General features: G+C 44.8%; 2 protein-coding genes and 1 long non-coding RNA gene across 12 annotated transcripts in view; 2 read left to right on the top strand and 1 right to left on the bottom strand.

Moving 5' to 3' along the window:
- Ropn1 (rhophilin associated tail protein 1) overlaps positions 1-1,820 on the top strand; it is a 29,292-nt gene extending 27,472 nt beyond the window's left edge. For both annotated transcript variants that reach the window (NM_001025628.1, XM_006248431.5), the window contains exon 6: positions 1,625-1,820. In NM_001025628.1, coding sequence (NP_001020799.1) covers positions 1,625-1,691 — 67 coding nt within the window. In that variant the 3' untranslated portion in view covers positions 1,692-1,820. The remainder of the gene's footprint in view (positions 1-1,624) is intronic.
- Positions 1,821-6,771: 4,951 nt separating this feature from the next.
- Positions 6,772-11,973, bottom strand: LOC120095665 (uncharacterized). Of its 4 annotated transcripts, XR_005491378.2 has the most exons (4): positions 11,526-11,644; positions 8,384-8,555; positions 7,361-7,474; positions 6,772-7,090 (listed from the first exon to the last, which is right to left on the bottom strand). It is a non-coding gene; the product is annotated as an uncharacterized LOC120095665 (long non-coding RNA). The 4 variants fall into 4 exon arrangements; XR_005491377.2 differs by having other exon boundaries at positions 8,384-11,906; XR_010056155.1 differs by having other exon boundaries at positions 7,361-11,973.
- Ccdc14 (coiled-coil domain containing 14) overlaps positions 11,745-13,016 on the top strand; it is a 35,862-nt gene continuing 34,590 nt past the window's right edge. For 2 of the 6 annotated variants that reach the window (XM_008768771.4, XM_039088917.2), the window contains exon 1: positions 12,073-12,293. Coding sequence is in view for 3 of the 6 variants with exons in the window: in XM_039088919.2 (XP_038944847.1) it covers positions 11,787-11,960 (174 nt within the window). In the remaining 3 variants the exon portion in view is untranslated. Of the gene's footprint in view, positions 11,961-12,072; positions 12,294-13,016 lie in introns of those variants that run through there. The other 4 variants (XM_039088919.2, XM_039088918.2, NM_001427244.1 and 1 more) reach the window with 4 other exon arrangements.

Genomic DNA, 13,016 nt, shown 5'->3' with positions numbered 1-13,016 from the left:
ATAGTAACCTCCCCTGATGCTGACAGATGCTGCAAGACAAAGCTCCCAACAAGACTCTTTATCACTAGGGAAGCAAAACTCTATAGTGTACTGTGTGGTTGAGCTGGTGTGGCCCAATTATGTTGACATGATATTTTCTTTAAAAAGTTTTTAAATTTAAAGATGTATTGTTATTTTTTAATGATGAGGTGGACAATGTATTTACAAGTGCAGGTGCTCTTGGAAGCCAAAGACGTCAGATCCCCTGAAGCTGGGGTTACAGGTGGTTATGAGCCAACCAGCATGGGCGTTAGGAACTGAGCTCAGATTCTCTGCAAGAGCACTATACACCCTGAACACCCCCACACACTCAGAGCCATCTCTTCAGCCCCTCAACGTGGTATTTTCCATTTCCAATGGAGAGTCAAGGACTTGGTCTCCCTCATAAATCAAGGCATATCTGCAAATTGTTTCTGAGGAACACGAAATACCGATTTGAGGAAAGGAAGGAACAGTACTGGAGAGTGATCCTTGTGGGGCTTTGGAGTTTCATAGTTAGGAACAGCACCTGAGAACATGTTGGAAATGCAGGATCCAAGGCTTCCCCTGTGAATTTATGTAGAGTAAGACGTTCTAGGGATAAGGCCTAGGAATTTGTCTGAATAAACCTGCCAGGTGCCCCTGGGCTAGCTTAAATTACAGAGGAAGAAGAGGTGGAGGCAGAGGAAGACCGAGAAGAAAGCCAAGGAGGAAGAGGGGAGGGAGGCGGAACAAGAAGGGGTTGGATGCAGGAGACTGGGTAGTCAAGAGTCAAGAAAAGGGGCCAGCAAGATGGATCTACCAGTAAAGGTGCTTGCTGGTCAAGCCTGGTGACCTGAGTTTGATCTTAGACCCCAAGTGTTGTAGTGACTTTTCTATTGCTATGAAGGGAACCCACGTCCAAGGCAGCTTACAGAAGAGTTTGTTGAGGTCGTCCTTAAAGTTCCAGAGGTTAGAGTCCGTGACCATCTTGTCAGGAGACTATGGCCTCAGGCATGTCACTGGAACTTACATCAGCTCCATAAGAGTCAGGCAGAGAGAGAGAGAGAGAGAGAGAGAGAGAGAGAGAGAGAGAGAGAGAGAGCACTAGACACTGGAAATGGCATGGGCTCTTTGAAGCAGTAAAGCTCTCCCCTCAGTGATGCACTTCTATCAACAAGGCCAGACCTTCAGTTCTACCAACTGTGACCTGAATACTAAAATACGAGTCTATGGGGGCCATTCTCATTCAAACCACCAGGAAAGATGGAGAGAACCATCTCCACAAAGTTGTCCTCTGACCTACCTGCACACCTACACCATTCACTCACTATAATTTAAAAAAAAGGGGGGGGGGGTTGGGGATTTAGCTCAGTGGTAGAGCACTTGCCTAGCAAGCGCAAGGCCCTGGGTTCGGTCCCCAGCTCCGAAAAAAAGAAAAGAAAAGAAAAAAAAAAGGTTCTTTGGGATAGGAGTGAAATTAACTTGGTGTGATACATACACATCATACATACATACATACATACATACATACATACATTCATACATACATTCATACATACATACAATGTATATTTTAAATTGATTGCTAAACAAACTAATTCCAGATATCTGTCTTTCCGAACAGAATTGGTCCTGATGGCTTAATCAAGGTGAATGACTTTACTCAAAATCCAAGGGTTCGGCTGGAATAAAAGCACAATTTTGGCAGTTTTAAAGGAAGATACAGAGGTGGCTGTACTTCAGAATAGCTGAACTTCATGCACCATCTAAAGTCAATTTTCTTTTATGACTGGTACAACTAATAAACAATTAGCCAGGAACATGTGGAAGTCATATTTAAACTGTTGGGACAAGACACTGGCACAAGGTACAAAAGTGGCTGGCCAATAAACACACATCTGGAGTCAAAGCCAGACTGGATTTAAAAGGCAGATTGCCAACTGGCAGGTGACGATGCTTGGTGATGACTGGGTGTAAGTTACACCCCTATCACGGCCCTCGGGCCTTTACTCATTCGCCACTCCGATTGTCGGCCCCATTCTCACTGTGTATCCGATCACTCATTTACTGTCGACCTCTATCGAGGTATAAGTTGCCAGATAGAAGTCCAAACACCAAACCGAATTTGACTCTCAGATAAACAACAAAAGTTCGCATGGTTGATTAGTTGATTTTTTTAAACTGGGCAATCCTAGGAGGAGACTAAGGGGGCTTCCAGGCATTTGTAGCTAAATCGTATGTGAGTTTTTCCCTTAGAAAGCTCCAGGATAATACTAGGGTATGAATGTAAGTCACTTAAAGGAAACCTGAGAAGGACTAATAGGATGTTTCAGAAATTAATATATCAACAGATTCTCGTGAAACATTATGTATGTGGTATGACCCTTCAATGAACATCCCCTCCCTATAGAGAGCAAGTCGTCCTGACACACTCTTAAGGGATTTTCTTTTTTTTTTTTAAGATTTATTTATTTATTATATGTAAGTATGCTATAGCTGTCTTCAAACACCAGAAGAGGGCATCAGACATCATCATAGATGGTTGTGAGCCACCATGTGGTTGCTGGGATTTGAACTCAGGACCTCTGGAAGAGCAGTCAGTGCTCTTAGCCGCTGAGCCATCTCTCCAGCCCCAGGGATTTTCTTTATTGAAGGAAATAGAAAATGAATAGGCTGTGATTATTTGTGTGTGTGTGTGTGTGTGTGTGTGTGTGTGTGTGTGTGTGTGTGTGTTTTGTGTGCCTGTGTGTGTGTATGTGTTTGCATGCCTGTAGGCCAGAGGATATCCCAATGGTATCTTCCTCAATCTCTCTCCAGCTCTTTATTTGCTGTGTGTCTGCTCTTTCCCCTTTTCTGTTTTAATTTAGGGTCTCACTTTGTCTTACTGACCCCACCTGAAATACTCTGTAGACTGCACTAGTTTGAACTTACACAGAACCTCCTGCCTCTGCTTCCTGAGTGCTGGGATCTCCAAATACCTGCTTGTTTCTGCACAACCTCTAACCCCTCTTCGCCCACCCCATCCCCCAACCCCCGTCCCAGAACTGTGGCCAGCCTTTTAAAAGATAAAATATTTTTACTAATTAGAGAATTTCATACAGTGTATTTTGATCATATTCATCCCCCTGTTCCTTTCAGACTCACCTCCAGTCTCCTCATCTGTCCCAAATTGGTGTCCGTTGTTTGCTTGCTTTAATAAACCAGAGTAGAGGATCTGAACTCAAGATTCTCTTGCTCCCAGGGCAGGGGCTTCACTCACTGATTTATTTCCTTAGCCTCTTGACTACTGTCAAGATCACGTGAGCCATGTTAGCTTGTATCCATATATATGTCTCCGGAAATTAGGGAGAAATGTATCTGTTAGTGTTTGAGGTAAAGGAAGATTGTTGTGCGAAGTCCTTATGGACCCTTAGTTTCTCCTAGAGCAGAAATGCTCTTTTCTATACTTGCAGGGGATGGGGAGACAGTAGGATGTAACTAAGCCTGCTTGCCTTCCTGAGCAAAACTCAAGTCCCTGTTCCGTCCATTAACGTAGGGACTTGGAAAAGCAGAAACTGAGTCTCGCTAGCCTTGAGCACGACCGAGGACTAAGACTGAAATGTCACCCGTTAAAGTGTGTGGATTAGTGTACAGGTGGGAAGTTACTGACTGCACTGCGTTTAGCAGTAGACAAAGTGACATCATTGTTACATTGTTGCTCTTTAAAAAAAAAAAAAGCGTGTACAGCCAAATAGTGGGTGGAGCCTGCGGACTCCTCAGGGAAGAATAGGAAGAAGGATAGAGGCCCCCAAGGGGATAAGAACTCTACAGGAAGACCAACAAAGTCAACTAACCTGGACCCTTGGGGCTCTCAAAGTCTGAACCACCAACCAAAGCGCATACATGGGCTGGACCTGGGCCTTCCTATACATAAGTAGCAGATGTGCAGCTTGGTCTTCATGTGGGTCCCGTACAACTGGAGCAGGCGCCATCCCAATGATTGTTGCCTGTGTGTGGGATGTGTACTTCTACCTGGGCTACCCTGTCTGGCCTCAGTGGGAGAGGAAGTACCTAGTCTCACAGAGACTTGAAGTGTCAGAGTGGGTAGAGGAGGAGAGGAGTGGGGTGGGAGGAAGGATTGTGGGAGGGGATGACCAGGAGGGGGGCAGTGAGCTGGATGTAAAGTGAATAATTAAAAAATAAAATTAAAAGGAAAAAGTGGTGTGTGTGTGTGTGTGTGTGTGTGTGAGAGAGAGAGAGAGAGAGAGAGAGAGAGAGGAGAGAGAGAGAGAGAGAGAGAGAGAGAGAGAGAGAGAGGAGAGAGAGAGAGAGAGAGAGAGAGAGAGAGAGAGAGAGAGAGAGAGAGAGAGAAAGGAGAGGAAGAATGCGATAGGGGACAACCTGGGGTGTTGGTCCTGCCTTCCACCTGGTTTTGTTACAGTCTAAGGGTCTTGAAGAGGTTTGTTAACCTGCCAGTTAAATACAAAGTTTCAAGTGCAACAAAGAAGTCTACACTACAAATAGTAACAGAGTCAGCAGCTGAAGAAAGGCTTGCCAAAGCGTGTGGAAACTCACTAGGGAAACTGAAACCCAGATTCTTCCTAAGGGCTGTGATTTTATTTCCATTTTAGTTGTTGTTTTGTGTTTGCTTGTGTACTGGCTAGTTTTGTGTGTCAACTTGACGCAAATTGGAGTTATCACAGAAAAGGAGCCTCAGTTGCGGAAATGTCTTCATGAGAGCCAGCTGTAAGGCATTTTCTCAACTAGTGATCCAGCGGGGAGGACCTAGCCCATTGTGGGTGGTGCCATCCCTGGGCTGGTAGTCTTGGCTTCTATAAGAGAGCAAGTTGAGCAAGCCAGGGGAAGCAAGCCAGTAAGACACATCCCTCCATGGCCTCTGCATCAGCTCCTGCTTCCTGACCTGCTTGAGTTCCAGTCCTGACTTCCTTTAGTGATGAACAGCACTGTGGAAGTGTAAGCTGAATAAACCCTTTCCTCCCCAACTTGCTTCTTGGTCTTGATGTTTGTGCAGGAATAGAAACCCTAACTAAGCTTGTTTTGGCTTGTTTTGAAGTCTTTGACGGATCTTCCTCTGCTAGCTTAGGGTTTTGTCAGCTGGAAGAAAACCAGGATGACTGATTAGCTCCCAACTGTTTTGTAGACAATCCTGATCCTATCTTGAACTTGAGTCAGTTCATCAGCAGGGCCTATGGGCAGGAGAAGACACTCACAAGGCCTTTGTTTTAAGCTGCCAGGCTTTTGTCTCAGCTCCAAAGGTGAGGAAGAAGACATCCATTTCAGAACTTCCCAGTCTTTATTAGTCATGGCCCCTGTCCTTGCTGACCTGTCAGGGAATCTGTCTTCACACCTGGCCCACAAGATTTTCCTGTCCTGTCCTGCCCTGTCTCTTTGTAGAAACATTGGGATTACAAATGTAGGCAGCCTCATCTAGCTGTATGTAAATTCTAGGTATCCATACTCAGGCCTTCACCCTGTGTGTCAGGTGGTTTACCCACTGAGCCATCCCCCTAATGCTATGTTGTTCTGTTCCTCAGGTTACAATTGGTGTTATCGTTTCTCTCCTACTCTCTACACTATTTTGCTAAGCCAACAATACTCACCACAATCGTATCCTCCAACAAATGTGAATCAGTCACTCTTAGCATTCACCCCAATGGGCAATACAGTGCTGTCCTCTGTGCTATGCCATATGTATCAGTCACTTTTCTGTTGCTGTAATAAAACACCATGACCAAAAGCAACTGAAGGACCCTGGTCCCACTGATGTCCTTCCAGGGAAGATGCAACCCATCCCCATAATTTCCCCAAAAAGGACCCCCCAATTGGGGACTGTGAAAAGATACTGTGAACCAAGATACACCTTTCCTTCTCCAAGCTGCTTTTCTCAAGTATTGGGTCACAGCGATATCAAATTTTGAATACAATAATAACCGATATTCATTTAGCATTTACCACATACGAAAGCCGATAGGAAACACTTGTAAGTACAGTCTCAAATGTTTCTTTGAGTCGAACTATATGAATTCTGTGCCATTATCCAATATTATAGATGAAGAAACTGTCTTAGAACAAAGAAGATTTTTTTTAAAGTCACTGAAAAATGATTTGAAACCAGGTCCATGTGACACTTAAACTGTGCTGTCTTGCTCATATGCACAGTGACTGACCACATATAGGACATCCTACCTCCAGAAAGGATTCCAAAATTCCCCTGGGTTTACTTAAGGGCAGAGTAGTGTATAAGGGAGATAATCCTAGAAAGTATGAGAAGACAGAATAAGACAGTTGTGGAAAGAAAGGGTGTTATCTAGCCTACTAGCCTTGGATCGCCGTTCGGCTGGGGACTTCTAGGAGACAGTGTAGAGCATATCAGATATTCTAGTCTGGAGCGTGAAGAAGCTCTTTACCCATCATTGTTAAGGGTAGCTTCCTCACCAAACTTCTGTTACTACCTAAAGCAGTGGGTCTCAATCTTCCCAATACCATGGGAATACAGTTCCTCATGTTCTGATGACCCTGGGCTGTAAAATTTTTTTACATTGCTATTTCGTAACTGTAATTTTGCTACTGTTATGTAAATATGTGAGATGCACATATCTGATATAGGACCCCCAAAGAGGCCATGACCCAGGGGATTGAGAACCACTGGCCTAAAGATTTAACTTTTTCCATGGTCTTTTGTCCAGGCTTGTTCCTTTTGTGACAGAAAACAGCGGTGGCAGGAAGCCACAGGTGCACACAAACAGCCACCAGGATCTACACTAGGCCTTCTCAGAGACTTTAGTGAAGTTTTAATATTTCATCACTGTTACTGCTTCTCCATAGGTCTGACAAAAGTCCCCAGAGGCTGCCTGCAGGGCAAGGTGTGACTGACAAGGATCTGTATTAAAATTCACAACATAACCCCACCACCCCGACCGGAACTGCTTGTGTTGAGATTATTCCAAGGAAACTCTTGACCCTTGCTGCCAATGCCCTTGTCAGACCTGTCCCTCAGGCCCCTTTCACACTCAGCCATTTCTGAATCCTAGCGTGACCCGGGCCAAGCTGTCAAACGAAGATCCTCAGAGCAGATGGTGTGTGCTTCTCCCTTAAGAAAAAAAAAAAATTCAGGAAGCAATAAACTCAGGGTTTTATAAAGAAAAAAGAAGTGGGTTCCTTTTTCCCCCTCTAAATTAAGCTATTTTGATTAGAGTGAGGGCTGCAGATACATTTAAAACTTTGGTGGGAAATGCAAAGCCGTGGTTTAATTCTGTTTCCCTGTTTCCCTGTGTTTCAGGCTCTGCCACCTCCTCCATGCTGGTTAATTAGGGGATCCTCCCCCTACCACCCCTCGTTAGCTAATAACTCCCAGGATCACCTTGTCACACAATAGGAGCTGGACTCTTGAGTCTGCAGAGCTGGTTTTGAATTAGGTTAGAAGAATCTTTACCTGGAATTCTTGGAGTGGCTCCTGAACGCCTCTGATGATATTCTGTGCAAATATGTTGCAGAAATGTACACATTAGCATTTTTTTCCTCTGAGGGGAAAAACCTCACAGAGCTTTCAGTGAGTCTTAAAGTTGTAAAGGTCAAAAAAAAAAAAAAACCAAAAAAAACCTTTGGGTTGGAAATGGTTCCAGAAAGCACCGAAAGGCTTGGTGGAAGGCAACAGGATAGTTCTCAAGTCTTTCCACGCTCAGCTGAGCTCACCGTGTATCCAGCAAGTGACATTACACACAGCCTCTTGCTTTTGGTTCTTACATCTGGCTTTAAATCTGTGTTTTAAAATTCAGATCTTCATATACATGCCACTTTAGCTTCCTCTTGGAATGTGGTCAAACATGAACAAAGACATATGTCCTTGAAAGATGAATTATTTGGGAAGTCATGGGTCCAATCAGCTGAGTTATAAAAGGACTGAATAGAAAAAGGTAGAATCATACACTCAAATTAGTAGAAGAACTAAGACTTCCATGTCAGGCTCCCAGGACTGGTTCTGGGTGACCCTGAATCTTGGGCATTCAAGTAGCTGGCAGCCCCAGATTACCATAGGCATTCCCCGCCAAAAAAAAAAAAAAATAATAATTGACTTATTTTCTTGAATTATTTTTAAATTCCTACCACATGCAAAGCATTTCTCTAGACAACAGAGATTTTCACTGAATAAGGCAAAGTGTCATTCACAGATGAAAAATTCTACTTGAGAACACAGGCGTAAAGCTAGCCGTAAGACTATGGCGATGGGGCCGGAGAGATGGCTCAGCTGTTAAAGGCCAGGCTCACAACCAGAAAGGTAAGATTATGACAATGAGAATTGGAGCTGCCCCATCTTAGCCTGGGGCACACAACCTTGTATGCAGGAGCAGGATAGAGGTGGAAAGAAAGCTTTCCTTGAGCTAACCTGAGAGCACACTCAAGAAGCTTTCCGTTGAATGAGACGTCTCAGCTCACATCATCTCCAAGTTCGAGAACCACACACCTACCAGTCACTGGCCCAGTCCACTGTGGAGTCACCGCATAATTCAACATGTCCCTAGACACATCCTGGATGTCATTCTTCCACAGCAAAATGTCTGGGGGCAGGGGCAACAAGCCTGTGACTTCCCCATTGTCAACTGTCGCTGAATAAAACGCACAAAACAGTCTATCCTCAAGTCGGGACCATTTTCCCTCCTGTGCCCTTTCAAATGCGTCCTTTCCAGCCTTCCCCTTAAGGCCTTTTCCCCATCCTTCTCAATGCCATCATACGGAATGTAGACTTCCATCAGTCTTTTCTGGATAGGAACAGAAGATATCCCAGTTTTTCAATAGAAGAAGCTTCACAGCGCCACGGGCAAAGGGAACCGTACGTAGAGAAATGCTGAGGAACACAGGAACCAGCAAACCATTATCACCCTTACGACCAAGATAATATTCTATTAGAGCCTCGTGAGAACTGGATCGCAGAAACTCAGAAGGATCAGCACACCTTAACCTCACTTCTTTCCTGCCTTCCGGTGGTTATTCTTGTTAACGAAACGAGACCTGAAGCCTGTTAGGTCAGGTTCTCTGAGATAGAGTCTGAACCCAAAGAATTTGGTCTCTGACCAGCAAGATGTGGCCACTGGCACAATAGACTGTAATGTGAACAACCAATCACTTGCTAATGAGATTTCAAGCCTGCTGCACAGAAGGGAATTCGAAACTCGGTGCTGTACCTGAAAAGCCCATGGCCCAGACGTTCATAAGCTGTATGGGGGAAATCTACTGTTGTTTTGCTAATTGATTGTGTTGTCAAATTCTTCTGAATATTTATGTGTGATATTCTCAGCCTTGGTCAGAGAAGTGTCTTCTTGCAGTGATCACTGGTTAAGCCTCAGCCCTAGTCAAAGTGTTTAGAATAAATGAGCTCACAGATGGGCACTATGATGGGCAGAGTATACCCTAAATGGAGCATCGATATCAGCCCTCATCACTCCTCGCCACACCCAGGACATATCAGGAAGAGAAGGTATAGAGGATGTGTTTGGACAGGACAGAAACTCACAACAGCTGAACAAGACCAAGCCAGTCAAAATTCCCCTGTGGATAAGAATGGGGTCACGGAAGCCCCACCTCTAGCTGAAAGGCAGTGGTTGCTGAGAGGGAGACTCTTTCTTCTTTGAGGGTGTGGCCACTGGGAGGTTGCCTGTGCTCTGACACATGGCCCTACATCTATGTGCATGAAACCAGCACTAATTGAACTCGGGGATATCTAGATATCTATTATCTATCAACATCTGACGTGAAGTCGGGATATACTGGGAGTCCTGGGAGAGTTGGAAGGGGAAGTGGCAGATAGATATGATCAATATATATGTAACTATTTCATTCTTAAACAACAAAAAATAAAATAAAATAACATAAAATCAAAGCATGAAACCCAAAAGAAAAATATTATTCTCTCCTCTCCAAATTCACTTTCATGCCTCTCCCTACTTCTTTATTTATAATGTCAAGTAACAAGTCAAAAATAGAAAAAGCAAAAGGAAAGACAAGTGGAACACGGCACAGCCATTTTATAATTGTGTATTAATAGGGAAATGCTAATGTGCTACTAAGAGAAAATGGCAATACATATTCAAAGTGTATTTATAGCTGAATATTCACGTAGAAAGAATCTGAAAGGAAACACACCAAAGAGTCATAAGGATTACAGGAGACTTTTCCTTTCTTTTTCTCTTTTACATACATTCTTTTTTTACATGCATAAGTATGTACTAACTAAGAAAACAATCTTTAAGAAAACTAAATTAAAAAACCATCTGTGGGGCTGGAGAGAGTTGTCACTGTGATTAAGAGCACTTCCAGCTCTGTCAGAAGACCTGAGTTCAGTCTCCAGCACAGCCCTGAGGAGGTGCACAGCCAATTGTAACTGCAGCTCCAGGAGGTCCTTGAAGGGTCCCCGAGGGATCACAAGGGAAGGCGAAGAAATAAGAATGAGAACGCAGTGCAGGCTGACTTGGTCAACCTGGCTCAGACTTCAGGGAGTCTAAAGCCAGTGCCTCATTGTCAGCACATTTAAAACACAGTACAACATGGGAAAAGGTTTCCAGGCAACAACAAGTCCAATCCGTCCAATTCTGGGTGCACACAATAAAGCTTAATGTGTGATTATACAGAAACTCTTCTAAGACCGTGAGGGTGGGTTCTACAGCTAAAAGGCCTAGAATCCAGTGTGGTCTCTGACCGACAGCATAGAGGTCAACAGGCCATAGAGTACGTACGTGTCATCTCCCTTAAGGATGGGTAATGGCCCCTGGGAAGAGAGAGTCTGGGATAATCGTTCTGGGGAATTTGGATGAGATGTGCTCCATAGACAGCGAAAAGATTACCAAGTCATTAACAAAATCCACTCCTGGCTTTCTGGATGAAATAAATATTTGTTTTTTTATCTTCTCCATTGAGGAGATTAAAATACCCCGTTTCTCTTAGTGCCCCCAGCAAGACCCGATGCCCTCTTCTGGCCTCTGGTGGCATTGCACTCATGTGCACAAACCCATACAGGGACACACACACAGACACACACAGCGCAAGGCCCTGGGTTCAGTCCTCAGCTCCGAAGGGGGTGGGGGGGAAGAATTGCTCTTATCAATTAAGTCATCTCTACAGGTCTCAGGGTTTTAAAAATCAATGCAACCCCTGTTTACAAAGGTAGCCATTTAACCATAGAAAGAAGAATCAAGAGTTAATTTCTCTCCAACTTGATTCGAAACAACCCCACAGTGTCTCAAAGCACCACTCTCTACTTAGGGCAGCTATCAGTGGTAAAAAGACTCATTCTTTATCAATAGCAATTATCTCGGTAGAAGAAGTAGGCAGCCAAACCACGAACTGGATAAGTCCAAAATCCCAACCACCGAACACTGTCCAGAGAGGCCACACAGTGAAGAATTCTGAAACTGTCAACAAGTTCACAAGACGATGATACCGAGGTTTGATTTCTATTGACTATCAATGACAAATACACTTAAAACAGCACACAGAGCTTCATGTCACTTCTGAAAGCCAGCAGTAGTCTCTACCCCGGGGTCTAGCAGGCCCTGGTTCCCACTTAAGCCAGTTGAAACCAGCGCTGCAATGCCAGAGAGTTCCTCCGTTGGTCGCCCAGCCCCCGATAGGCCGAGCCCCGAGCCCCTCCCCCGTCTTGCCCCGCCCCCGTGACGTCTGTTGGCCTCCCCCACTCTCCGCCCAGGGTGCGGCAAGCTCGAGCGCGCGGAGTCTGTTGCGCACGCCCAGGGCGCTAGGTCCCGACCCGAAGGAAAAACTTTAGTACCAAAAAGACTATGAGGCGGGGCGTTCCGCAGTCTCCTTCCCGGAAGCGGAAGCTCGGGGGGCGGGACAAGGGAGGTCGGGACGTCTCGGCGGTTAATTCTTTTTTTCTCAAGTATTCGTTTCCCTACGTCTGGGCTCTTCTGAGGCTGAGAGAAATGGTCAGGTCTGGATCTCGACCGGGCCAGGTGAGGGCTGCGGACCTGATGAGTCCACTGTGGGGACGAGAGGTGGCGAGAGGCGAGGGGGATTTAGGAAGGAGCTGGAAAAAGCAAAAACAGTAACGGCAGCGCGTCCGAAGTGTTGAGGACGTCTCTAGATGAATGCTATATCCAAGGCATCCGTGCCAGTCTTCAGAGCGCAGAATTTGGTGTCAGGCCCTGGGTTCGAAGCCCAGCCTTTATCACCAGTGCAATGACTTCTCTTAGCTTTGGTTAATCCTCGCCCCAGATTCAACTTCTCGGCGCTTCCACCGGTGCTTCTATTAACTGATCTTCTGTCTCTCTTGTTGAAGTCTCCCAGTAAGTGGCTGTACCAGTCCTACTGTTTTCAAACGCGTGACTCTTGATGTTCTCTAGTAACTGCCCAAAGTACTACAGGGGAACCCATTTTTAAGGTATATATTTAACTTGGAACAGAGCCATTTTGGATCCTCTTCCGTCCCCGCTCCCATCCAATCAGATCCAATAGAGCCAAACTAGTTTTGGCCCTGCTGTGCCCTGGGTGCTCTGCCCTATCGTGCTTCTATGTCTTTTCACATTATGGTGGCCTGATAATTCCACTTTCCATCTGGCCCTCATGTCAAGAATCATCTCTAGAATATTTGTTCGACACCCTCATATCTCCGTTAGTTGGGTGTGCTTCAGGCCACTTTCCACATCTTGTAATCTTCCACAAGTCACTTCACGTTGGACATGGTGCTAGTTGACTACTCCTAAAATATTTCATCTCTGTCTTGGAGATTTAGAAAACACTAGGCATATAGTAGATTTGGGGTTTTACTTTGTTTCCCATCATTTATCAACATACCTGTGATGTTCTCTTTTCTTGCTAATGTATATTTACACTTTTTTCCCCCCAAAACCTGTCTTGAGACTTAAATTTTTTGAGTGGATGCATGTTGTCAACGTGTCTAGGAAAATATGCTCTAGTCATCAAAGAAATGGAAATTAAAACCATGAGATATTTTCTATCACAAAATAAGTATTAGTGAGGGTGTTGAGAAATTGATACTCTTGTATAGT

Source organism: Rattus norvegicus, chromosome 11 (genome assembly GCF_036323735.1).
Source record: "Rattus norvegicus strain BN/NHsdMcwi chromosome 11, GRCr8, whole genome shotgun sequence".
Lineage (NCBI taxonomy): Eukaryota > Metazoa > Chordata > Mammalia > Rodentia > Muridae > Rattus > Rattus norvegicus.
The sequence above is the reverse complement of the archived record's forward strand: the minus strand, read 5'-3'. Positions and strand labels throughout refer to the sequence as shown.